At 40.5% G+C, this 23,001-nt stretch overlaps 3 protein-coding genes and 2 non-coding genes across 5 annotated transcripts; 1 reads left to right on the top strand and 4 right to left on the bottom strand.

The window, feature by feature from the left end:
* Nucleotides 1–754: 754 nt before the first annotated feature.
* On the top strand, nt 755–9,815 carry ddah2 (dimethylarginine dimethylaminohydrolase 2). Its single transcript, XM_041955756.1, has 6 exons — nt 755–870; nt 1,778–2,340; nt 3,298–3,486; nt 5,989–6,108; nt 6,745–6,888; nt 8,830–9,815. Exons 2-6 carry the CDS (start codon nt 2,041–2,043, stop codon nt 8,947–8,949), a joined length of 873 nt encoding a protein of 290 aa, XP_041811690.1. The 5' UTR covers nt 755–870; nt 1,778–2,040; the 3' UTR covers nt 8,950–9,815.
* Nucleotides 9,816–9,925: 110 nt separating this feature from the next.
* rps5 (ribosomal protein S5) lies at nt 9,926–13,364 on the bottom strand. Its single transcript, XM_041955284.1, has 6 exons — nt 13,308–13,364; nt 12,256–12,359; nt 11,761–11,970; nt 10,885–11,013; nt 10,287–10,385; nt 9,926–10,038 (listed from the first exon to the last, which is right to left on the bottom strand). Coding segments are annotated over exons 1-6 (612 nt in total). The 5' UTR covers nt 13,309–13,364; the 3' UTR covers nt 9,926–9,969.
* LOC121620177 lies at nt 10,459–10,590 on the bottom strand. Its single transcript, XR_006007553.1, has one exon. It is a non-coding gene; the product is annotated as a small nucleolar RNA SNORA3/SNORA45 family (small nucleolar RNA).
* LOC121620178 lies at nt 12,056–12,189 on the bottom strand. The gene has a single exon (XR_006007554.1). It is a non-coding gene; the product is annotated as a small nucleolar RNA SNORA3/SNORA45 family (small nucleolar RNA).
* Nucleotides 13,365–14,652: 1,288 nt separating the features above from the next.
* ppt2b (palmitoyl-protein thioesterase 2b) lies at nt 14,653–22,719 on the bottom strand. The gene is made up of 8 exons (XM_041955259.1): nt 22,275–22,719; nt 21,004–21,157; nt 19,828–19,923; nt 18,998–19,105; nt 18,749–18,832; nt 18,222–18,306; nt 17,664–17,718; nt 14,653–17,226 (listed from the first exon to the last, which is right to left on the bottom strand). The coding sequence occupies exons 1-8, from the start codon at nt 22,440–22,442 to the stop codon at nt 17,083–17,085; spliced, it is 894 nt and encodes a 297-aa protein (XP_041811193.1). The 5' UTR covers nt 22,443–22,719; the 3' UTR covers nt 14,653–17,082.
* Nucleotides 22,720–23,001: the final 282 nt, after the last annotated feature.

Genomic DNA, 23,001 nt, shown 5'->3' on the forward strand with positions numbered 1-23,001 from the left:
TTATGGCAAAACTAGGGATTTCATCACTGCGGCCCAAATAACTTGCGCCAGAATTTCCAGTTATTTTATCTATCTTAAATTAAATTAAACCACTCTTTATTACTCAGAGTGACCTGGCAATTTGATGTTTCCACATCATGAAGTTATCAGCACGGCTAGTTATAGGCCTCCTAAATTCGCAGTTATTGTTACCTTAAAAATCTGGCAATCTTTGTTTATGAATTTCACGCTGATGCTCTAAACTTCAACAGGAAATGCTTCAGTAACAGAAAGCTGGTGATTTTGTACACCGGTATTGATTACTGTAAGATGTAGCTACATTCGCCATTATTGAAAGCCAATACAAAAGTGGCCGGTGATCAACGTAGATTGAATCCGGCCGTGAGTGTGGGGGATGGGGGGTGCTGGGATGAAAGGGTGGGAGAGCTGTGAAGAAATTACCACAAACACACAAAAGAGACCGGAAGTGTAGCATTTGGCTTGAAAGAAATAAGAGCATAGCGGTCCTCAAAAGTTGAAGTTTGTTGTTGTGTGTATAACTCCTTCGTTTTTAGCTCGAACACAACTGCGGTTGAGTTTTATTACATTAGCTATCCAATTTATTAAAGTGAGGTGTGGTGTTGTTTATCAACCGCGTGGGAGGTTACTTGACACAACATCGCTCAAATTACTGGTTGTAGTAGCCGTCTTATTTTGAAAGCTAAACGGAAGTGTATATATTCACAGTCGCCATCTTGACTCGCAGTTCGGTCGGCGGAGAAACAGAGGAAAAGGGGAGCGAGTGAGTAACGGGAACTGGGTCGGTTTGGAAATTAAATCAAACTGAGGAAACGGGGCCGAGCGTGGAAGCTGCGACACATAAAAAGAACGGTAAGCAGATTTAAGTCTACGCCTGTAATTGTTATTTGTGCAACTTCTGGTAGTGTTAGGCCATAGTTAGGAAGATGTGGAACATCACCAGAAGTATTTGGGAAGGAGCAGTGAACTGCTGGGCGGTGCACTCCTGCAGCCAAACACTCGGGATGTTTTGTTCCGTGTGTGTGGATAACTCAGGACTGCTCAGCCAGAAAGACTGAGTTGTGTTACATAGTCAAACTCAATGAAAACACAAGATTGGAAGCTAAATATTGAGAATTTTATCAGGGAAAAAACACAAGGTATCATAGATTTCATTCCTGGGCACCACAGACAGATAAATACTACATCTAAGCTGTGATTTGAAGCCTGAACTTTAAAATAGCTCTTCTTAAGATGCAACATGTGCTGCCTTTTGACAAAATTAAATAAATATGCATGCAAATGTTGCATAAGTTATGAAGCAGATTTAGGAAACATCCTGTGTGGAAGGGAACCAAGTCTTTCTGCAGCCTCACAGTGGGCGACTGCTGTGAGTTACAGGGAAGACGATAAAAGGGCAATTGTCCCAAATCTAACCCGCTGCCCCAGCATGGAAAGGATTTGCAGCATATTGCAGCACTGTTGAATAATGTTTCTTTATAATCTAACCTTGGACAATGCTCCTTTGTCCACTGTGCTATCTCTGTATGTTATTTCAGATGCCCTTGAATGTTTCATGTGGTGATGAATTGTTTCCTCTTACCAACAACCAGTCAAAAGTCCACATGAGTAGAATTCTTTAGTGCTTCATTTTTGTGGGACAGAATGGGACATGCATGCCCCAGGAGATGCATTGTGCATGCATGCACTGGAGCTCAGAAGACTGATCTTTGTTGTGTTTCTCTCATTGCATCTGCCCTTGTTAATATGTCTGTCTTAGGCTGGGATCATCTGCTTCCACTTCTTGGCGCCTGCAGGCGGAGGAGTACCCGGTGGAGCAGGGGAATGAAAGAAGAGGCAGGGAAAGAGATGCTCTCTGTTTTCCTCCTGGACCTCTTGATCCATCCCATTAGCTTTGTTTAGAGTTCAGCTGGTGACCGGGCTGTGAAGAAAGCATACACATCTTTTTATTACCTCTTGCTCATCTTCCGACAGAGAACTCCAATACGTGCTACCACTGTTTACAGACAGTTTGTTGGAATCATGGCAAACATGTGCCCATACGGCAGATTCACCCACGCCGTGGTGAGGGGCATCCCAGAGACCTTTGGGAAAGCAGTGGGAGGCGATCGCGAGAACGGGGATATCTCAGTGGACCTGGCCAAAGCTCAGCGTCAGTTTGGTTGTCTGACGGGAGCCCTGAGGCAGAAGGTGGGCCTGCAGCTGATCGAGATCCCCCCTGACCCCGAGCTGCCAGAGAGCTGGAGGATAGAGGATGTGGCAGTCATCCAGGGGGACACGGCACTCATCACCAGACCCTTCAAACAGCAGAGACGCAGTGAGGTAACACTGGAGAGAAGAAAATGGCTTTAGTTTAGCCATTTCTGCACCCTAATCCTCTGCACTTAATCTCACTTTGTGAGATAAAGGGCAGTTGGTAGCAACCATGTTTTTCAGTTCATATCAACATGGTATAAAAAATGAACTTGCAGCTGATACTATGTATTTAATTGCATATTTTAGGTTACATTATGGTCACATGGACAAACAGATCGTCGTTACTTTTTGGTGGATTCCTTCTGGAAACTCCAGTATTGAGATTAGAGAGTCTGCAGAAAACAACATTTTCAATACACAAAGTCTGTGTCATAACATCCATTTTTCTTTTGTTTGATTTCCGTGAAGCAATGTAATGCTTTCTGGCTCAAATCTTGAACGTCAGAGGCTCAGTTAACACTTTTGTTTAGCTGTCTGTATTTTCCACAAGATTTCCAGAAAATTATTGTAATGAACTTTGTAATTTGGTACTAATTATATAAGGAAAATAGCAATAGTACCTGTCCAGTTAATTACCGTTTGTGCTTCATTTTACAAGTTTGTAAAATTACTATGTAACTTGGTGTGTAACTGTGAAACAGCTCCACTAAAACAAAAGAAAATATTCATTAATTGTTCATTACTTGCAAGTTTATTTCTAATATATGCTGAACTCTTTCTATAATTTTAGTGTGCCGGATTGTGTAGTTTTTTTGAGGAATCTTGTAGGAAATTCACTAGACAATTAGAAGTTACGGACCCATTTAAAAATAAAAAAGCATTACAGAGGTTCCTTGAATGCACCATTGTGGTCTTCACAGAACAAATAAAATAATGAAATCTGAACTTCTTAGGCAGTAGTCTGTTTTTTTTTTTTTTTTCTGTTAGTTCAGTTTGTTAGTACGACTCTCAGACAAAGCTGCACACAAACGTGTCCCTTTCTCTCTTTCTCTACGTCCTCCTCTTCACTCTTCATCACTCTAGGCGGAGGCAGTGAGGAGGGTGATATCAGAGCTGAACCTGACCGTGGTGGAAATGGGGGCTGAGGAAGGGGACTCCGGAGGGGCCACGCTGGAGGGCAGCGACGTTCTCTTCACGGGGAGGGAGTTCTTTGTCGGCATCTCCTCTCACACCAACCACAGAGGGGCAGAAGTGCTAGCAGACACTTTCAGGGTGAGAGGCATCAAGAGAAGGCGTAGCCAAGACTTAATCTCTGTGTGAATGAATGAAGCAGACATGACTGCATGTGTCTGTGTGTAATAGAAACTCATCTAAATCTCTGCCCGTTCGATAGATTACATTGATCGGTGATGGCAGGAACTTCTGGCTCTTAAACAATCAATTGAAAGCTCACCAATACAGCTTAAAATAAGCAATAGTGTCTCAGTTGTTAACCAGGGCAACAAAGACGGCCTTAGTGCCAAGATGCTCGTCAGAAAACGAACCCAGCTGCCAAAGTGAGCAGGTGGCCATTTGCTGTATTGCATTTGGGGAATTATAGTCTGTAAACATTGATGAATGAGGCAGTTCTATTGGCCAAATAATGGAGACCACACAGCCAGCCCCCTCAGGCCCAACATGTCCCACCCTTTAATATTGATTTCTTCACTTAAGTGCGTTTTACGCACTTCTGCTTGTCTTCACACACACACATTTTGCATCTACTTGTGTTGAATGTGTGTGTGTTGTTATTTGTGTGTCTGGTATGAATTAGCGTGGGTGGGAGGGTTCATGTGGTCAGAACAGAGGAGGAAAGAGGAAGACCAGCACGTACTCTGACATTCTCAGTGTCGTGCTTCCAAATTGTGACATGAGCATTTTGCTTGCTTTTCAACTGCAGTACTTTAAAAGTTCTTAATGACATATCTATAACCTCTCCTTTATCTCAACAGCTGTGGATGGATTGTTGTGAAATTTGACACACTTTCATGTTCATGGTACACAGAGGGATCTTACTAACATAGTGATTCTGGCTGTTCCTCTACCTTCGTCCACCATGAGGTTGACATTCGGGGTTTTAAGTGAAATGTTTCATCAACATTCGGATGGATTGTTATGAAATTAACTAAACACAGTCATGAGATTAATTGTAATCGCTTTTCATCAGATCACAATTTAAATGTGTCCGATACTTTGGTTTCTGACCAAATGCTTCCATAACTAAGGACATTTGCAGCCATCAGGCTTGGTTGTACTTTGTATTTAATGCTAACTAATGTTAGCATGCTAAAAAACTGAAGTAAAATTCGAACATGGTAAACATTATGCATGCATGTTAGCATATCAGCATGCTAGCATTGTCACTGTGAGTGCGTTAGCATGCTGCTATTAGCATGTAGCTAAAAGCACCGCTGTAGCTAAGCTTCACAGAGCTGCTAGACTCTTTTCATCGTTTATCTGATGATGCTGATGTTTGATTCAAGCTAAAACAATAAAGCAATAAATGCACCGTACAGTATCTCATATAAAACACAGGTGAGGTCATTAATGACACTTATATTTAAAAAAAAAAAAAGATTTTTCGTATTGAAAACACCCCCACTCTTTAAATGGGTTCTGTGTTTACATCACATGATATTGTTCAGAAAATGGCAAAGCCTCAGCAACAACTTTTAGGCCGTGAGACAGAAACACTAACAATTAGTGGTGGAATGTAACGAAGTACATTTATACAAGTACTGCTCGAAGCACAATTTAGTGTTTAGTGAGTGTTTCTATTTCCAGCAACTTTATGCTTCTACTCCACTATAATTCAGAGAGAAATGTTGCGCTTTTAGTTCCACCATGTTTATTTGATTACATTAAAAATAATAATTACTTTGCAAATTCAGATTAATAATACAAAATATAATCAGAATAATGATGTGTTATTATTGATAGAGATCAGACTTCATTGATCCCTTGGTGAAATTCACAACTTTTCCAGTAGTACATGTAGGAAAAAATACATATTATTCTGAAATGTGCAGTTCTGCATTATGAGTACTTTAACTATTTCTTCTGTAAGTATATTTTATTGCTAATACTTTTGTACTAAAGTAAAATATTGAACGCAGGACTTTTACCAGAAGTTGGACGTGTAACAGAGTATTTCTAGACTGGTGGTATCGTTACTTTTACTTAAGCAGAAGAGTGCTTGAGTACTTTTTCCACTGCTCCCAACAATACCTGTAACACTGTTTCACATAGAGTAGGTCTGGCAGCTCGTTAAGATGGGGAGGGGCAGATACTCTGCAGGTTTTACAGACCAGCACCACAAAGGAATAACTCATTATGTCTCCTGTTATACAGTTAAAGAGAAAAATAGGTGGCAGCTTTGGTCAGAGAGGAACTTATTTCAGACCAGAGGTAGAAATAAGTCTAATCAAAACAGCTTATATGATGTCTCTCTTGTCTTTCTACATACTAAATGTAAAGTCGTGTGTTACTGCAGCTGCATTAAGCCTTAATTCAAGGACATGTTCAGACCAAGAGGTGGCTCAATGTGTGCCTTCCTCTGATCCTTCTCAGGAAAGTCCAGAATCACCCAGCAGGCTGCTTTGTGTCGAGCCGCATGTGGTGAACGATTTACACTCGATGGCTCAGAGCCGTTGTTAATGTAAAATAAGACGAGGGACCGCGTCTCGTCTGAAGGGACGGTGTGCTAATTAAACCCTTCAACCTCCATCTGTTCAGGACTTCGCTGTGTCCACCGTCCCTGTCTGCGGTGGAGCCAGACTGAAGAACATCTGCTCCATGGGAGGTCCGGACACGATCATCATCAGCAGCAGCGACGGGGCCAAGAAGACACTCCGGGTGAGTGTGTGGGTGTGTTAACTCTGAATGCTTGAGGACAGCATGCATGTGGTGTTAAGGAATATAAAATCCAGTATCTTTAAAGGAATCGTTCAACACTTTCTTTCTGAGTGTTAGATGAGAGAAGATATTGACAGTTTCCTCCTAGTATTAGAAGCCCATGTATTAGCCAGGCCCTCAGTCAACAGTAGCCTTGTTATCTGTCATACATGTAGAGATTTTCACTCTGTGTGCATGTGTTTGTGTTTCCCTTCTCTCTGTCTTAAGGTGAACTGCACAAATCATGATTTCCTAACTGCTGAGGTCATATTAATAATGGCACTAATGTTGCCTCTGAGTCTGTGTGTAATGCTGGGAGTGGTCTACTGCAGTGTGTGTGTGTTTCTGACAGGCTACTTTAGGCAAATTTCAGACTTCAGGGGGACAGCTGGTCTAAAAGGAGACAAAAGCTGTGAGCACAGTCGGAAAACAGCAGATTTTTGGGTCAGTGGGTAACGTTGGGTTTAGGTTACAGTCAGGCATGTCGTGGTGACAGTTGGGGTTAGTCTCCGGGAAATTAATGTAAGCCTACGTTATGTCCCCAAAAGTGTGAAGAGTGTGTGTGCAGTAATACTGAGTGTGTGTGTGTGTTTGCAGATGATGGAGCAGCTGACTGACCACCACTATGAAGTGCTCACTGTTCCAGAGGAATCAGCAGCGAACTGCGTCTACATCAAAGGTCCGTCTAACCGAGACTTCCTGCTGCACCGACCTGCAGAGGAATGTCCCGACAGCGTCTCTGTGAGTACAGCTGAGGATTTTGTTTTTTATGGCACAAGAGAGCCTCATTTTTATTAAGTGAAAGCATTATGGCAGCTAGTTTTAATTTTATTTTGTCTTCTGGCATTTTAATTATCTGGCTTTTAGTTCCTAGTAGAGGTTAGGCTCCAGAAACACTGGGTCCTGCAGTTCCAAACTTTTTATTAGAACACCTCTGCCTGGTAAACACCATCATCTTTCAAACTCCACACCCCCAGTTTGGCACATAGACTTGAAAGATTTGAAGTCCAATCCAAGACAACCCAGACAACATAATCAGGGTTATTTTTTCAGACTTAACAAAGCTCCTCCAGAGCCACGGCCGATTTAATACAACTGTTTCCACACATGACAAGTACCAAGTGATCTCCATGTGTGAAATTGGTGGATTGCCCCTTTAATGCTTTAATGCCCTTGGCATGTCTAAGCCTGGAAGTCTGTGTTTTGTGTAAAAAAAAAAAAACGCTGCAGGGCCTTTTCTTTAAACCAGTTATTTCTGACCTTGTCAGCCTTGGCAGTTTCCTATGATGCAGGTCAACAGAAATGTCTAATTTTATGCCACAATACAAACTATTGTGTTAACTATGCTGTGACAGTTGGCTGTTTGCATCCAAAAGCTGAAATGTCTTGTGAAGCCGCTCTGTTGCTCACCCTTCATTGTTGACATGTTAAAAATGCGAGTAGGTGGGGGAACACAAGTTGAGATATCTTGAAAATTTTAAGCGTTCAGGAGTTTTTGGGTGTGTATGTGTGGGTGGGCGTGTTGACTTTTGACCTGGGCTGAGCAATATCTCAATATTAATACGCATGTTTTCCAAGTATAATAATCCAACTCATGTGCAGTGTAAGTAGCTGTGTTCTGCTGTTATGAATTACATCAGGAAAGAAGAAGAAGAAACAGTCAAACATAACCTACAATAAGGCAAATTGTGTCAAATTAAGTTGTTGATTTTGACAGTAGAACTTTGTACAACAATAACAAAAAAAGGATAAAATCATCCCAAAATTCAATTACTGGAAGTCAATAAATAATAATAATAATCAGTGGAGAAGTAATGTAGTTGCTCTTGGCGATGCGTTCAATGGAGCAGTAAGAATCAAACGTATTAATCTTTAATGATTTGTGCTGGGAAGCGTACATACTCCAAGAGTTTATGTGCCTACAAATATCTTTACAGGCCAGTGCTGTATAACATGCTGGAAGGAGGAGGTATTCAGATCTTTTACTGAAGTAAAAGTACTGATACCAAACTGGAAAGATGCGCTGTTGCAAATACAAGTTCTGCATTGAAAATGTTACTTGATTAAATGATTATTACTGACGCATTAATGCCCAGCAGCATGTTCCTGTTGAAGGTGTTTGAAGTGTTTTCTGTCAATCAACTAATCAATTAATAATCCTCTCAGCTCTACTTGCACTGTGTATATTGTTAGGTTACAGTACTTACTTATAAGTCTTATTAGCTCCTTGTATGTTTTGTCTGTCAAATTTGTACTTGAAGACAGTACTTGAGTAAATGTACTTAGTTTCTTTGCACCACTTCAAAAGCAGTAGTGACTGTATTTGTATTTACGGGGCAGATGTGAAGGTTTAGTTCAGTGCTTCGTCAGATCTGACATTCTTTGTCTTCTTAGCTCTTTACATCCTCATCACTAATATTCAAAATTTTAGATGTCAACAAAAAGAGACTATCAAGAATATTCGGTCTCTACGTGAACAGTCACTGAAGTCATTAAGTGTTTTTCTAAAAACCAGCGACGTCTGTAACTTATTGAAGTCATTGTGCTCGCAGCCAGTGAAGCAGTTTTTCTTGTTCCTTGTTGTATTAGCCAATAACTTCTTCCTTTGAGGGTATTCAGTACAGTCTGTCTGCTATGATGAGTGTGTGTATGAGTAAGATGTTTCCTCCGTCCTCTCTGCAGGCCTTCCAGAAGCTACAGGACTACACCCTCCTGCCTACAGCCTGCAGCGAGGCCTCCAAACTGGGAGCGTCTCTGTCCTCGCTCTGCCTCCTCATCAACAGAAAGCACACGTATTTCTGAAAACACGGCTTCGAAACGTCAGTAGGTTACACAGCGTTTGCCTGCACGTGTTCACGGTGGGGTGTGAAGGGGGGGCCTCTGAAACTGAACACATCAGATTTCCAGATTAAAATTCTTGTCTATTTATTTCAAGGGGAAAAACACTGACACACAGCATTTGTATGAGCGTGTGATCCAACTGTAACATCTGCTAACTGACTTTCTGAGCAAACAAGCTGATTCTGGGCACTGCTGCCCCCCCCCTGCTGAACCAGCAGTGCAGCTCTACGAAACCACTAAATTCAGCTGTAGCTTCACACTGTTTTTGACCACAACCTTTCCAGTTTCTGCAGACCATCACTGAGCTGAGCTGAGATCACATTTACTGAAACTGACACTATCCAAAAAGCAGATGGATGTTGGTACCAAGTTTGAGACTTTTAAACACCACACAGAATGTAATTTAATAGCTGTTTCCTGATCATACTGAACTCTGAAGGAAAAAAAATCAAAGACGAACGCTTTCTGATATAACTACAGTGACCTGGACAGGTGAAATGAACGGGTTAAGTAGAAATTATTCTTTTAAATCTGAAATTGACACTTCCTCATAACATTACTGTTTACAGTAGGCAAGAGAAAAATACTTTTAAAAACAAGGAAACTGAATTCAGTGTTACTTCTCTAGTTCTCAGATTCATGACAATGTATAATAGTTCTTGCGTCCATAGTACAACAGTTTGGTACCTACAGTATGTCAAATGTTAGTCGTTTTACTGTCTCAATCACAGGAAATGTAGCTGCTAAGAATAGAAATGCAGAGTTTTTAAATAATTATTTTAGCTTTCTTATGTATGAATTTGTAGTAAGTGTAGTGATGTCAATAAAACTCAACTAAAGGCTGTTGTCTTGTTCGTGTGTATTTCATGTGGCTGTTAAAGAATCATTTGTGTGAACAAGTATATTAATTTAAAAAAAAGCACCCAAGGCAGCAAAAGAAATTTCTTCAAATTTATTCGTTTTGTGAGAAAGCAAACATGTTTAACGGTTGGACTTGGCAACTCTCTCCAACTCGTCCTTCTTCTTGATGGCGTAAGAGTTTGATGAACCCTGAAAGGAGGAGAAATTCGGCTTAATAAACCTCACCATGCATTCCACATTCAACGACTAGAGTGACAGACTGCATTTCTCACCCTAATTACAGGTCATGATTTAGCTCTCACCACTAACAAGTACATAAAAGCATCATGAGGGTGTAACAGTAGGAATCCTACTGCATGAGTCTTCTGTAATGTGCTAATTATTCTACATGACACTTTGAATTAGAGTGGTCATGCAATAAGTGGATGAACTCTTACCTTAGCAGCATTGATCAGCTCATCAGCCAGGCACTCGGCGATGGTCTTGATGTTCCTGAAAGCAGCTTCTCTTGCTCCTGTGCACAGCAGCCAGATGGCCTACAAGTCGAGACAGACAGTGGGTGAGACAGGCTGACAAATTCACTGGTGGAACAAACGCTGGCTGGTAGTGTAATGTATCTGAGTTGGTGATTGACTGGGCCACAACAGACTACAGCCAATGAATAAGCAAAGATATTTCCTCTGCGAGTACTCTAGCACACCAGGACAATGGGCAGTGTCCAGGCGTGACTCTAGCCTCGCTTCATGCATCCAACAGTTATTTCCGCTCAAGAGAATACAGCAGCTTTCAGTAATAGAGACTGGAGGATTATTTAAAGGTAAAATAAAGAATATGTCAACAAGGATTAAAATAACATACTGTGTCACTCCCACTTTATCAGCTCTCTATCAATGAATGCTAATTAATCTGATTCATGTTCACTGCACTAAAGTTCTTCCTCCCACTTGTTTACACATGTGAAAGGACAACACCAAATTTTCATCAATTAGAAAAACCCAGAATGGAAAACTACTATTTTTAATATAAATGAGTTACCTGGTTGACTCTGCGGAGGGGCGACACGTCCACAGCCTGCCTCCTGACGGTACCAGCACGACCAATACGGGTGGAGTCCTCACGGGGTCCGCTGTTGATGATGGCGTTCACCAAGACCTGGAGGGGATTCTGGGAGCAAAATTTTAAAGTAGTAAGAAGTTTTAATCAATACTCAAGAAACCAAGAAATATATACATATATATATATATCAAGAAATATATCCATGATACTGGATATCTATTGAAACCTGAAGTGTTGGTAACAGTGCTCAATGTTGTGTTTGGCCAACAGTAATATTTCCAAAACTGGTCTGTGTTTGACAGCAGCTACTTCAGTAAAGTGCCCTATAACATGAACAATTTGTTTTTAACTTAAAAATCTGGTAATTTAACTACAAAACTGTAGTCTGATTTTTTTGACTAGTTACTTTGGTGTTTGTGGCATAATTAACAGCTCATTTGTAATTGTCTCTACAAGTTCATTTAGCAGAAGCATTATCTGAGTGCTGTATAGTGTCTTTAGAGCAGGACAAACAACTATTGGATCTGTGGGAACTAAACTTGTATGAAAATCAAGTAATACCAATCTTCTCCTTTGAAAAAGTCTGGGTTTCCGTGTATACAGGCAAAAACTTAGCAAAAAACTATGAATACCTCCTGTGTTTTATCACTGTGATAACCTGTCCCATAGCATGAGTTGAAGACTGTTAATCCTGTATCACAGTTCACCCTTCGCTGTGGTTTTTGGTGGATTGCTGCCTTTCAAATATCCATCTTGATCTGATTGTGCTGTCTTAACCACGCTATACATACTGAGCATCGTTTTAGGTCACAATAAGCTTTAGCGACAGTTGTTGTAGAAGCTAGTGGTCCATACTTCTCCAGTCAGCAGGTGGATGATCTCGAAGGCGTGCTTGACAATGCGAACAGTCATCAGCTTCTTGCCGTTGTTGCGGCCGTGCATCATCATAGAGTTGGTCAGACGCTCCACGATGGGGCACTGGGCCTTACGGAAACGCTTGGCGGCATAACGTCCTCCAGAGTGTGGCAGGTACTTGGCGTACTTCTCTTTCACAGCAATGTAATCCTGTAGTGCACAAGGAGTGGTTTAAGAATCCTTATTTATGCATATCTGAAGACAGCATTGTTGAGGTACAGCATGTATGAAAAGGTAGTGTGTCTGAGTTGGTGATTGACCGGGCCACAACAGACTACAGCCAATGAATAAGCAGAGACAGTTTCCTCTGCGAGCACTCTAGCACACCAGGTCAACAGGTCAGTGTCCAGGCGTGACTCTAGCCTCGCTTTACATTGATAAAACAGTACTTGTAATACACAGTTGACACAAGCAGCATATGTCTCTATTACTTACCTGCAGGGAGATGTCATTGATCTGAACATCATCGGTGCTCCACTTTCCGAAGAGCTTGATCTCTGGGGTCTCAGCCACAGCTGGGGCAGTCTCCCACTCAGTCACTGAGGATTTAAAAAAAAAAGCTGGCGGTCAAATTAAGTTCAGGAAAGGTGAAGAAAAATAGCTCAACACCACAAGCGATATGCAACTTGACTTTTAACATCACATCAGGTTCTCCAATGATAATGAGACAAACTGGTCAGTTGTCTAGTTGATGCTGCCAACATTATAAATCAAACTGGATCTGTCATTGTCACCGAACACTGCCACATATTTAATCAGTTCTGAACCAATTTGAAACATAACCGTTCATGTTGTTGGTTTAACAACACTGGCAAATATGATAAATCACACTAATCCCACACAATTGACGTTACGTTGATAGAGATCGACATCTTAGCTAACATACATTGCCCAGCGCTAACCCTTTATAAGCTAACCTACCCTACCCGACATTTCACCCACACAATAAACAAATGCCTTGACATTTGTTCCTAACAAAGATCACTTTACTGAAATGCAAAGTGAGATTACAGGTCAAAAACTGAGCCACACTTTCATAGCAGGGCCCTACGTGAAGCCTGTTTCCGTGGAGTTAACGTAGCGTTAGCCAACTTAAGCGATGTCAACTGACATTCTAGCGAACGTCTGAAAATCTGAAAGTCTGAAATTTCACATTAAAAACTAGTAGTTGCATTTTCTACAGCAATAAAACGCTGCAGTCGTAACCATACGACCATTACAATCTGTGAAATGGAGTACTGTGGAATTTTTCGAGTTGGCTAATCAACATGCCGCATCCACATGTGCTAGCAAACTAGCCACATGCTAACGCTCGGCGCCGTTGTGCTCGTAGGGCAACACTTAGTACAAAAAAAACAGCATTATGGCAAAACTGACATGTTTTCCTCGTATTTCTCGGACCGCCGAAGTCAGTGCGGCTTCTACTTATCCGAGAATTATATTTTCAACGACATATGAAGCAAGCAAAAAGTGATTTTTTCACTCACTTGTGTCCGCCGTTCTGTACCACACTTCTCTGAGACGGAAAAGGGCCTTTTCGGGGCGCCGCGTCCAGATATCCGGTAAGCAGGCGGGTTACTTCCGGTGCGCAAGGTATGCATGGAAGTGTAGTCTTTTCTTTATGAATGACTAACCTTTTGGTTTTACCAAGATAAAGTGTAATTAGGCTGAACAAGCGGAGCAGAAGTCTGACAACGTGATGCAAATAAAAAGAAAGTATTTACTGATTGATTTATTGTCAAAGATGCAAGATTACACATCACCTTTTCAGTCTTCCTTTGGTCAAAACAGTGATTTTGAAAGTAGGCATCCTGCGTTTATATATTAACCATTCCAGACAAAAATAAGTCTGGCATCAATATTTGAGTTTTAAAAAACTGAACAACTACAATATTATAATGCAAGATCTTCATTATGTACTGTACCACAACGAACATTTTTGACTTTTGATATCCCTTGACTATATTAGCTACACTGCCATTTGCTGTAGATATTCTTTTTTGACTGCCATTTGCTGTAGATATTCATTTGTGCAATACTTTTTCATTACTACTGTTTACTATTTTGCTATTTTATTATTATGTATATAATTTTTTTACTGCTCGCTATTTTGATATTTTATTATGTATAGTTTGCTCTTTATAGTCTTATTTCAGAATTTTTCACTTATTTCACTGTGTGTAATGCTGCTACTGCACTGCAATTTCCCAGCTTGGGATAAATAAAGTATATCTATCTATCTATCTAACGATCTATCTATCTATTAAGTCATTAAGACTTGCAACCAAGATACAGTATGTACCAATATTTTACAGTTGGAAAATAAAACCCCAACAGCAAATATTATAACTCAAACAGTAAACATAAACGAAAATTAAATTGGTATCAATGACAAATATAGACAATACAAACACACATTATGTAAGCTGAAATAACAGTAACAAAAACAACATTAAGTCTCATATTGTGCATAATTAAGAAAAAAGCATGGCTTTAAGAGGATAGTAAGTATATTCATATGCAGTACATAACATAACATAACAAAGAGATCTAAAAAAACTAAATAGTACTATGACAAACTGTTTCTGTGTTTCCTGTGTGGAATTTTTGTACTGTTTTTTGTTACATACTGCCCTCTGTTGAGTCATATTTGTGATATGTGACTATATTAGCCCGACTGATCAGTCATTAATGAGTGGTAATTTCCAGTCCGGATGTTTAATCGTCCACTTTGACGTACTAGATTGGTTCATTTCAGGGCGTGTGGTGTTTCTTGGACTAACCCGACAGAGAAAATCTGTTTTCATTAATCAAGACAAAAAGAGATGCTCAAAACTGTCTTTTATTGAGGAATTGACAACATTTGACATATTTTCATTGGCAGCCCAAATATTGTAGAAATTGTCAGTGTCAAAATAGCAGATTCAAAAGCAGTTTTAAAAAATTGTCCGTATCTGCATCTACTCTTTGTAAAGCAAGAAAACCCAACACAGAGAACATCCCTTCAGTCCCTAAAAAAGCAGTTAATCCATTTGTACAAGCAAACATGAAAGATGTAACAATATTAAAATAACACTGCAAATTTAACAACTTAAACAGTTAAAATTGTCACATCACTTCCCTCCCCTGCTTAAATATTGTGCAATGCATATGTTCCTCATTAAAATAGTAATTCACTTCTTATTTTATCACACGATAGATATTTCCATTCTCCTTCTTTTGAGAAACAAATATAAGAACAACAGGACGCCACAAACATCCAACAAAATGCAAGTAGTTCAAAATCGATCCCTTCTGCGACAGAGACAGACAAACAGGAAGGTTGCTCAAACGCCTGAGATATCTAAACGCGATGGGAGGTAAAGACTGCCACGTACAATAGTCTGGTGGACAAGTAAACACTAACATAGCACTGCCACTCCCTGGTCACTCTACGTCAGTCTCCACCGCTCTCCCCTCTCTCATTTTAGCACCGTCACTAAAGGCAATGTACCATAGCACTTCGGTATGGGACATGAAACACTGAGGCATGAGGGGAAAATTTAAGGCTTAATCTACTAAAGCTCCAAAGCACTGCATGATAATGAGAATAACCACAATTAGATGTGCACACCAAAAAAACAAACAAACAAACAGGAAAACATGATTCCCCCTCGGTTTAAAAAAGGGAGGATAATAAGATATAAACTACTGCGTCATAAAATGAGCAGGGCAGTGATTCTGTACATGTAGACAAGATGACAGAGCGTCACTCAGGCACTGTTGTGTTGTGTGGTGTTGTGAGGTATGTGTGACCCAACACACAGGCACACACACGGAGAAACACTGTATGTATGTGGGCTTGAAATTTCTAAGTAATAAACTTACTTAGCCATACAAATTAAAGGGGCACTCTGCCATTTTTTACACATGGAGAGCAGCCATGGGGAACACATCAGCCTGTGAAAAGCACAGCTTGGGGCTTACTTCAAATTTTAACAAAAGCCTGCATTACAAGGTAGAGGAGAGGATTTTGAAATATGCAGATTTTTAACAAGCAGAAGGGTCTAAAAGATATCGTTGAGTTGCATTGTGGAAATTGCAGCATTTGGGGGCTTACACCTGGGAATAAAAGTCTGGATATTTCAGTCTCTGCTACATTAATTTTTGACCCTTCTCTTTTAAATCTGTCCCTATACTTTATGGAGGAGTGCTCCTTTAACATCCCTTATGTTTATGGAAGCCTTTGTATTTGTCGCTCCTGATGGCGTTTGACCAAATGCCCCCAGCACACACACACACAGTGATGTGCTGGATTTGTTCCACAGCAGCAGCAAGGTTTTTAAGAAAAAATGAAGGGAATAGTTAGACATTTTTTGCAGAGGATCAAACCAGAGGATTTAATACTGCTCTCATGCCCGTAGCATAAATATGAACTGTGAGCTTATCTTAGTTTAGCCTTAAGGAAAGACTTGAAACAGGGGGAAACAGCTCACCTGGCTCTGTCCGAAGGTTAACAGAATCTCCCTACGAGCTCTCTACAGGCCACTAATTAACACGTACCAATCCTGTTCGTTCAATCAGTACAAAAACTGGAGTGTAAAGAGGACAGTTTGTGGTTTTATGGTGTTTTTGGGAGCTGCAGCTTTCTGGGGTCTCCGCTGGTTGCCTGGCAACCTCACAGTGATGACAAGACTCCAGGAAGAAATAGTCCAGCACATAACCTCTCGTGAAAAAACACAAATAATCGCTTTTACACTCAGTTTTATGTAATTGAAACAAATGCAAGAGGTGTTTGTAAGTGAACTTTACAGAGCTGGTAGGAGGATTTTGGCCAGCTGTTTCCCTCAGCCTTTATGCTACGGTAAGATAAACGGCTGCTGGCTGTAGTTTATATACACCTCACAGACATGAGTGTGGTATCAATCTTCTTATCTAACTCTGCGCTAGAAGGCAAATAAGACCCAAAATGTCAAACTATTCCTTTTAAAGTGACCGAGCAGTTACTAAACAATAAAACGTCTCAATAGAAACACAAACCACACCAACAGGAGGTACAAGGAAAAACAAACACAGGCAACACTGTTCGATTACCAAGTTACTTCTAAGAAATGCAATCCAGAAAATGAGATTACATCCTTCAGAGTACACTCACAAATGTTTCTGAGGATACTTTACAGTAGTCGGAGAGTTGGAAGAGTTGGAAGTTAAGAGTTTGTAAAACTGCGTTGTGTGTGTGTGTGTGTTTATCTCTGTGTGTGTGCACTATTTAAGAGTTATGCTCTACACCAGCCACTTCTCAATGCACATGTGGAACACCGTCTCACTCGAGTGCCAAAACACGTGCTCGACTTTGGGAACGGTGCAGATGATCAAATCTCCACGAGCCGCCAGCGTCTTCAGGCCGAAAACATCTCTCAAATAAAACTGGGAAAGGAAAAAGAAGAATATGATACAGGCCATTGTTCTAAAGTTTCACTGTTATCACACTTTCAAACTGGGTATCTTTTCCCTCAGCAGTACATAACTAAAGATTATTTATTCTGAAGGTTAGATTTTATTTTTCGAGATAGGCTACAATGATGCCCAAATTATTCCCGATGTACAAGGAAAGATGGTCGCTCTGATTTTGTCTGATAAATCTTGTTTCACCATTGCCCTTTGAGGCGCAGTCGCTGCTGGTTTCAGCGGTTTGCTGGCAAGTTTGCTGCCTTTAGAAAAGCATGTAATATTTTGCATGACACAATGAATAGCTAATTATAGATGAAAATAATGCTAAATAATATCCCATGAAGGACATTACAATCTAAATTAAACTAAAAGCAGTGTTGTACATGTGTGTTTGTAGCATGATTTTCACTCACATCTTGTTGTTGCATCTCAACGACGGTCTCGTTGTCGTCATAAAATCCAAACTGACTAAAAATCGTGAGAGAGACAGAAGAATATAATGTGTGGGCAATACATGACAGTCATCCACAGTCCAAAAAAAGCAATAAAAAAAAACAAAAATAAAAATGAGGAAACTGCTGCAAACTTGTGTGTGAATGACAGTAAACTGGAAAACACAACCCCTCAGCTGCAACAGAGAAAAGACTCTAATGTCAAGTGTTTTGACTTTCATCAGGGGTACAGAGGAGAACATTCAATATTCTATTCAATGAATTAACTGGTCTTTTAGACGTATTTTTCCACCAGTTTCGTGCAGCCGTGTACCTTAAATGAATCTGGCAGAAAACCTTTAACGCTTTAACGATGCATAAGATGAAACCCAGAGCTTCACAATCAAAAAGCAAAAACGTGCAGCAAGTATTCCTGTCCTGGTCGCACATTTGCTGACTTTTCCCCGAGAACATCACATGTGCGATGTGTCAGAGATCAAAACTTTGACACCAGGTGTCAGGATCAGAAGATGAACTCACCTCGACTGCCAGGGGGTGATGACTCCGTCGTCTGGTCCTCCGATCAGCACCAGGTTTTTGATTCTAAGGAAGTTCTTCCTCCACTCTGAGACGTAAAACAGCAAATACACACTCAGTGGCCAATTTATTAGGTACATCTGTACAACATATTGCAATCCAGTACAACAGCTCTGCCATGAACTCCAGAAATAGTACAGGTTTTGATGACACCGTTATAAATGTGTACACACTTATTACTGAGGTCATAGTTATAGGTGGTGTTGTGCTTGACTGCATTATATTTGTCCTCTTATAAACACACATAAATAATAACAATTAATAATGTTTCATGATAAATATTCAGCACTATGACTCCCTCGTGACAAGGAAATCATTTGAAGTTGAAGCACGTTCAGGACATTGCGATGTTAACAACCTTTTCTGACTTATTAACATTGTTTTTTAGGAGCCATGTGGTCAGATGCGCCCACTGATAGTTACATACGTTAAACTTATGGGTGATTTTTACCCACAAGGAATGTGCTGACCTGTTGAATTTGGGTTGGCTCTCTCACTGTTGAGCAGAGCCAAATAATCACTGCTGTTCACGTACAGGTCTCTGTGGTGAGGGTCTGGAGGAGGAAGAGGAGAGAGGGCAAATTATAATTATGTCTCAAATCTCATGTCTTTAAATCTGACATAATTTTAAAGAAAACTGAATATCTAACTTTCAGGTTTGACAAGCTAAGGAATGTCATTTAAAGAGTCATTTTAAGAGTTAAGTGTTGCAGTCTCACCGTTCCAGTAGTTGCAGATGGATATCCTCTGACCTATTGCAGTGTAGCAGAGGTGGTAGAGGTTGGACTTCACAAACTGTGGGAAGAGGTACTTCAGGTAGTCTGTGTCTGAGAGAACACAAGAGACAAAGAGCAGCATGAAGAACATGTTAAAGGTACAATGTGTAAGAATTGGCCACCTGTTGAAGGTCACTCGGAACAAAGAGAGGGCAGCAAAACATCAGGATGGAGAATAAAACCATTTTGATAATAATAGCAAAAATAACCTCTCTGGTTTTAGTCTTAAAAGGTGTTGACCAACTCCTGAGGGAACTATCTGGCTCCTCAGCTGCTAAATGGCTGTGTTCACCAGCTGGTCGCTTGCTGTGTCTGTCTGCTGTTTGGACCTGAGCAGGCGGTGGACTGTACTGTACTGAAGCCTGTTACACTCGGATGAATGTCACTGTTTCAACGTGTTGGAGCTCGTGTCAAATGAAAAATGTGACCGATGAAGCTTTAAACATCACTGGTGCGCTGGCAAACACTTGATTCACTGCATAGCAACATCGACATTTAACACACTTTTGAACAAGAGTAGCACTTTGCTGTTTGCAATGTCCTGCTGAGTTTGAAGCCCTGAAGCTTCATAAAGCTTCAGCCACCCACCACTTGTTTTTAGAGGTTTGGAGGTGAGCTGCAGATTCAGGTGATGATTCTCTGTAGGCTCATTACCACAATTAATTCCTTTCAGGTTGTCATTTGATACACAGCTATCAGAAAAATAACAAAAATAATTTTTCCAATATAATAAATAAACACCATCATGTGTTCAGCGCCGACGTCGAGCTTACCTCCGTACTGGCCGGCCTGTGGCGAGGACAGAGAGATGAAAGACTGGACGTTGTGGTCAGACAGAGTGGAGAGGATTCCTCTGCAAATCAGCCCACCTGTGATAATGTCAACAAAAAACACTTTTTCATCACTCTTTTTACCTGCTTATTCCGTCTTTGGGATGGGTGAGGGCAGCTCCGCCTCATATTATAATTTCTCCACTGCCAGAGGTGTAGCACCTGACTAATACATACAGATAATCCTGTATGTGTGTTACTGTTGGATGCTGGAAAATATTGGCTTTTTACCAGGCAAAATGCAACTTAATGACGCCTTAAGTAGACAATGTGAGGAGAACTAATTTCCTAACCCACAACAATGTACGTAGTTATTATATTCAGGGCTGAAATCTGATTCTTTTCTTTTAAACTTGATTGTTTCGTAAGTAAAAAGCCAAGAAGGAGTGAAAAGTTCCTGTTATAATCTCTGTAAGACAAAAGTGACATCTTTAAATGTCGCCAAAAAACCTGTAGATATCCAGGTAACTTTCACAAAAGACAAAGAAAAGCATAAAACCATCACAAAGTAGAAGCTGGAATTAGGAAATGTTTTGCTTGAAAGCAATGCTTAAAGGATTAATCAATTATCAATCAATCAATTAACTTTCATTTGATTGTATTACTTGCACACACTCTAAAGACTGCACCATTATTCTTCACATTCACCTTTATTCTATAAAAACATGTGAAACGATGAAAAAATAATTTAAACTCTACAGTTCCTCACAGAAATATTGATGTTCTGTGGTAACACTTTAGTAAATATTGCTCACGAGTAATTTACACGTATGTTGGACACAGAAAATCTAACCAGCATATGAATTTCTTCCCCTGGCTTTAACTAACTGTGACATTTAGCTGCTGGTTGGGAAATCCAACTTCTGACTGAAGCAGAAATCAAAGAGTCATAAAGAAATTGACCCAGTCAATAAAACAGCAAACAGTGAGTCTTGTAAAGCTACATCTTTTAAATACAGATGGGAAATATTTACATTGTACAGAATAATGTGTCACTCTGAGGTCACGTTTTTGCAAGAATGACATTGAATTTAAAGACACATACCAAGACTGTTTCCTAATCTTCAGTAAATACCACATTTATGTGTCTATTGCACTTGCACAAATGTACTCACAGACCTTGTGAGTAGCAGATAAAGTGGACCCCGTCTGCTGCGTTTTGCATTATTGGGTAAATGGCTGCCTTGAATCCCTCCACCTGCTTCCACATGGGCTGCAGGCTGGCGCTTCTGTCGAACAAGTCGATGACCGTCACGTTTGTTCCAGGATGAGACTGCGGGAGAGAGAGCAGTTTGTACTGGGGCAGCAGGGAGGAACTGTGTGCAAATAATTCCTCATACTGTTGCATGAGGCGTTAAACAGCTACAAGAAGCAACACGCTAACCTCAGCATTAAAAGCAAGGCAAACCAAACCTCCTGTGTTGTCAAAGGTCCATGGGGAGGTTTAGCTACTAATTGATCAGGATGTGCGTGAAATATTGATGATTCATTGGGCTGTTTGGTAAGAAGGCAGGAGCACAGATGAACTGAAGCAGAGAGAGCGTGGTCTGAATTTCCGCTTTCAATTCGTTTTATGCCGGAAACGTCTGTAGTCTGGCTTTAGTCTTAAACTTTCTAATACAGCAGAGGTGAAAAAGAGGAACTTAATCTTGGTTTAACCTCATCAACCTTGCCGGAGTCATGACAGAGACCTTCCCTTACGCAACATCAGCACATCTGGAGCCTAATCATGTTGCGCCCAGCACAGTCTCAAAGTGTGGGTCTGATTCAAAGGGTGTGGGTGAGGAGTTTGGAGGAATTCAAGAGGAAAAGCAGGAAAGAGCACATTTCACTGTGTGTTTGAAACACTACAGTATCATATATACATCATGAATACAAGCACTGGCAACTTTACTGAACAAAACCTCCTGTACACCACCTAATTCTCATAGATTAAATGTAACAAAAAGTCCAGACTGGCTCAAGATAGTTCTCATACACACATTATGGACAACATTTAAGAATATTAAAGAATACTAACAGATTATATTAAACCAAAATAACACATGCACAACTCTATACATCTAAATGTATGAGCCTACATTATAGCACTAACTACTCACTTTCCTGTGGTATTGCTGCAGGAACACTACAGAAAGCTAATTCAATTTACATTACAAGACAGTCTTCTGGCTCCACCATCATGATGAAAGCTGACTAAGGTGGTACATTACATATTGCATTGTGCGGACCCAGGTTTATCTGATAACGTGCTTATACAAGCTGCAAGGCCCGCAGCACATACTGTATAAGGTCAAGCCCTGGAGAACAACATGCAGATGTCTTGCTCTATACATAATATCTACACAATAACCACAGTGAAACGGTGTCTCTTCATTCCGATCACTCACCTCGTTAATGAACCGCTCTAAGATTTTAAAATCCCCTGAGCTGTCGAACAAACCGTGCACTATGATCACCGGCTTGTATCCGACCACCGCAGCCCAGAGACACGCACCGAGCAACGGGTACAGCAGCCCAGCCGGCCCGCTCTCCCTCCTCCTCCTCGGGCTTGACATGGCAGAATGGGATCCGTCCTTATAACTCAGAACAAATAAAAAGAAACGCTAAATTGAACCTTAGAGCGTTACAAAATAAAAGACCTGTAATAAATAAAATCAAAACATAAAATCCTGATGCTTGGCTAATGTCGAGCTGTCATCTTTATCGCTCCATTTCTTTTTCCAAGCTGCGGTACAGCAGAGCTCGTCAGCGTCCCTTAAATAAGCCAATTTTACACACACCGTGTGTGTTTTCTGTTTAATAACACCGGTCAGCTGCTGCGCTTTGCTTTGGTTTCTTTTGTTTGTTCCGGTTTTAAATTAAAAGTGATGCGGACGCTGCTGACGTCATGTCCGGTCAGCTCGTCCAATCAGGGGCGCGGACACGCAAAGGTCCCCGCCTCTGGTGTTGCATCTGTTGTAATAGTCGTTATATAGGTCACACCTTGTGCAATAATAATGTAAAACTAATCTTATTACCCAAATGTTTCTTTTTTTAATCACTTAATATTAATGACTGTTTACAGTATTTTTCAAAACACTGCAGTGCGCTGGGGTTAAAAATCCCTTTCCTGTT

This window comes from Chelmon rostratus, chromosome 16 (assembly GCF_017976325.1).
Source record: "Chelmon rostratus isolate fCheRos1 chromosome 16, fCheRos1.pri, whole genome shotgun sequence".
Taxonomy (NCBI): domain Eukaryota; kingdom Metazoa; phylum Chordata; class Actinopteri; order Chaetodontiformes; family Chaetodontidae; genus Chelmon; species Chelmon rostratus.

Bases quoted from the DNA above. Each gene is read 5' to 3' on its own strand.
- ddah2 (XM_041955756.1), top strand. From the start codon at position 2,041: ATGGCAAACATGTGCCCATACGGCAGATTCACCCACGCCGTGGTGAGG. The intron at 2,341-3,297 runs GTAACACTGGAG...TCATCACTCTAG, and splicing joins AACAGCAGAGACGCAGTGAG to GCGGAGGCAGTGAGGAGGGT. The intron at 3,487-5,988 runs GTGAGAGGCATC...CCATCTGTTCAG, and splicing joins TGCTAGCAGACACTTTCAGG to GACTTCGCTGTGTCCACCGT.
- rps5 (XM_041955284.1), bottom strand. The intron at 11,971-12,255 runs GTAAGTAATAGA...TGTGCACTACAG, and splicing joins TCAATGACATCTCCCTGCAG to GATTACATTGCTGTGAAAGA. The intron at 11,014-11,760 runs GTATGGACCACT...TTTTGCTCCCAG, and splicing joins TCCACCTGCTGACTGGAGAA to AATCCCCTCCAGGTCTTGGT.
- ppt2b (XM_041955259.1), bottom strand. From the start codon at position 22,442: ATGTCAAGCCCGAGGAGGAGGAGGGAGAGCGGGCCGGCTGGGCTGCTG. The intron at 18,833-18,997 runs GTGAGACTGCAA...TTCCTCCTCCAG, and splicing joins CATCTGCAACTACTGGAACG to ACCCTCACCACAGAGACCTG. The intron at 17,227-17,663 runs GTGAGTGAAAAT...TTCCTTTCCCAG, and splicing joins TTGAGATGCAACAACAAGAT to TTTTATTTGAGAGATGTTTT.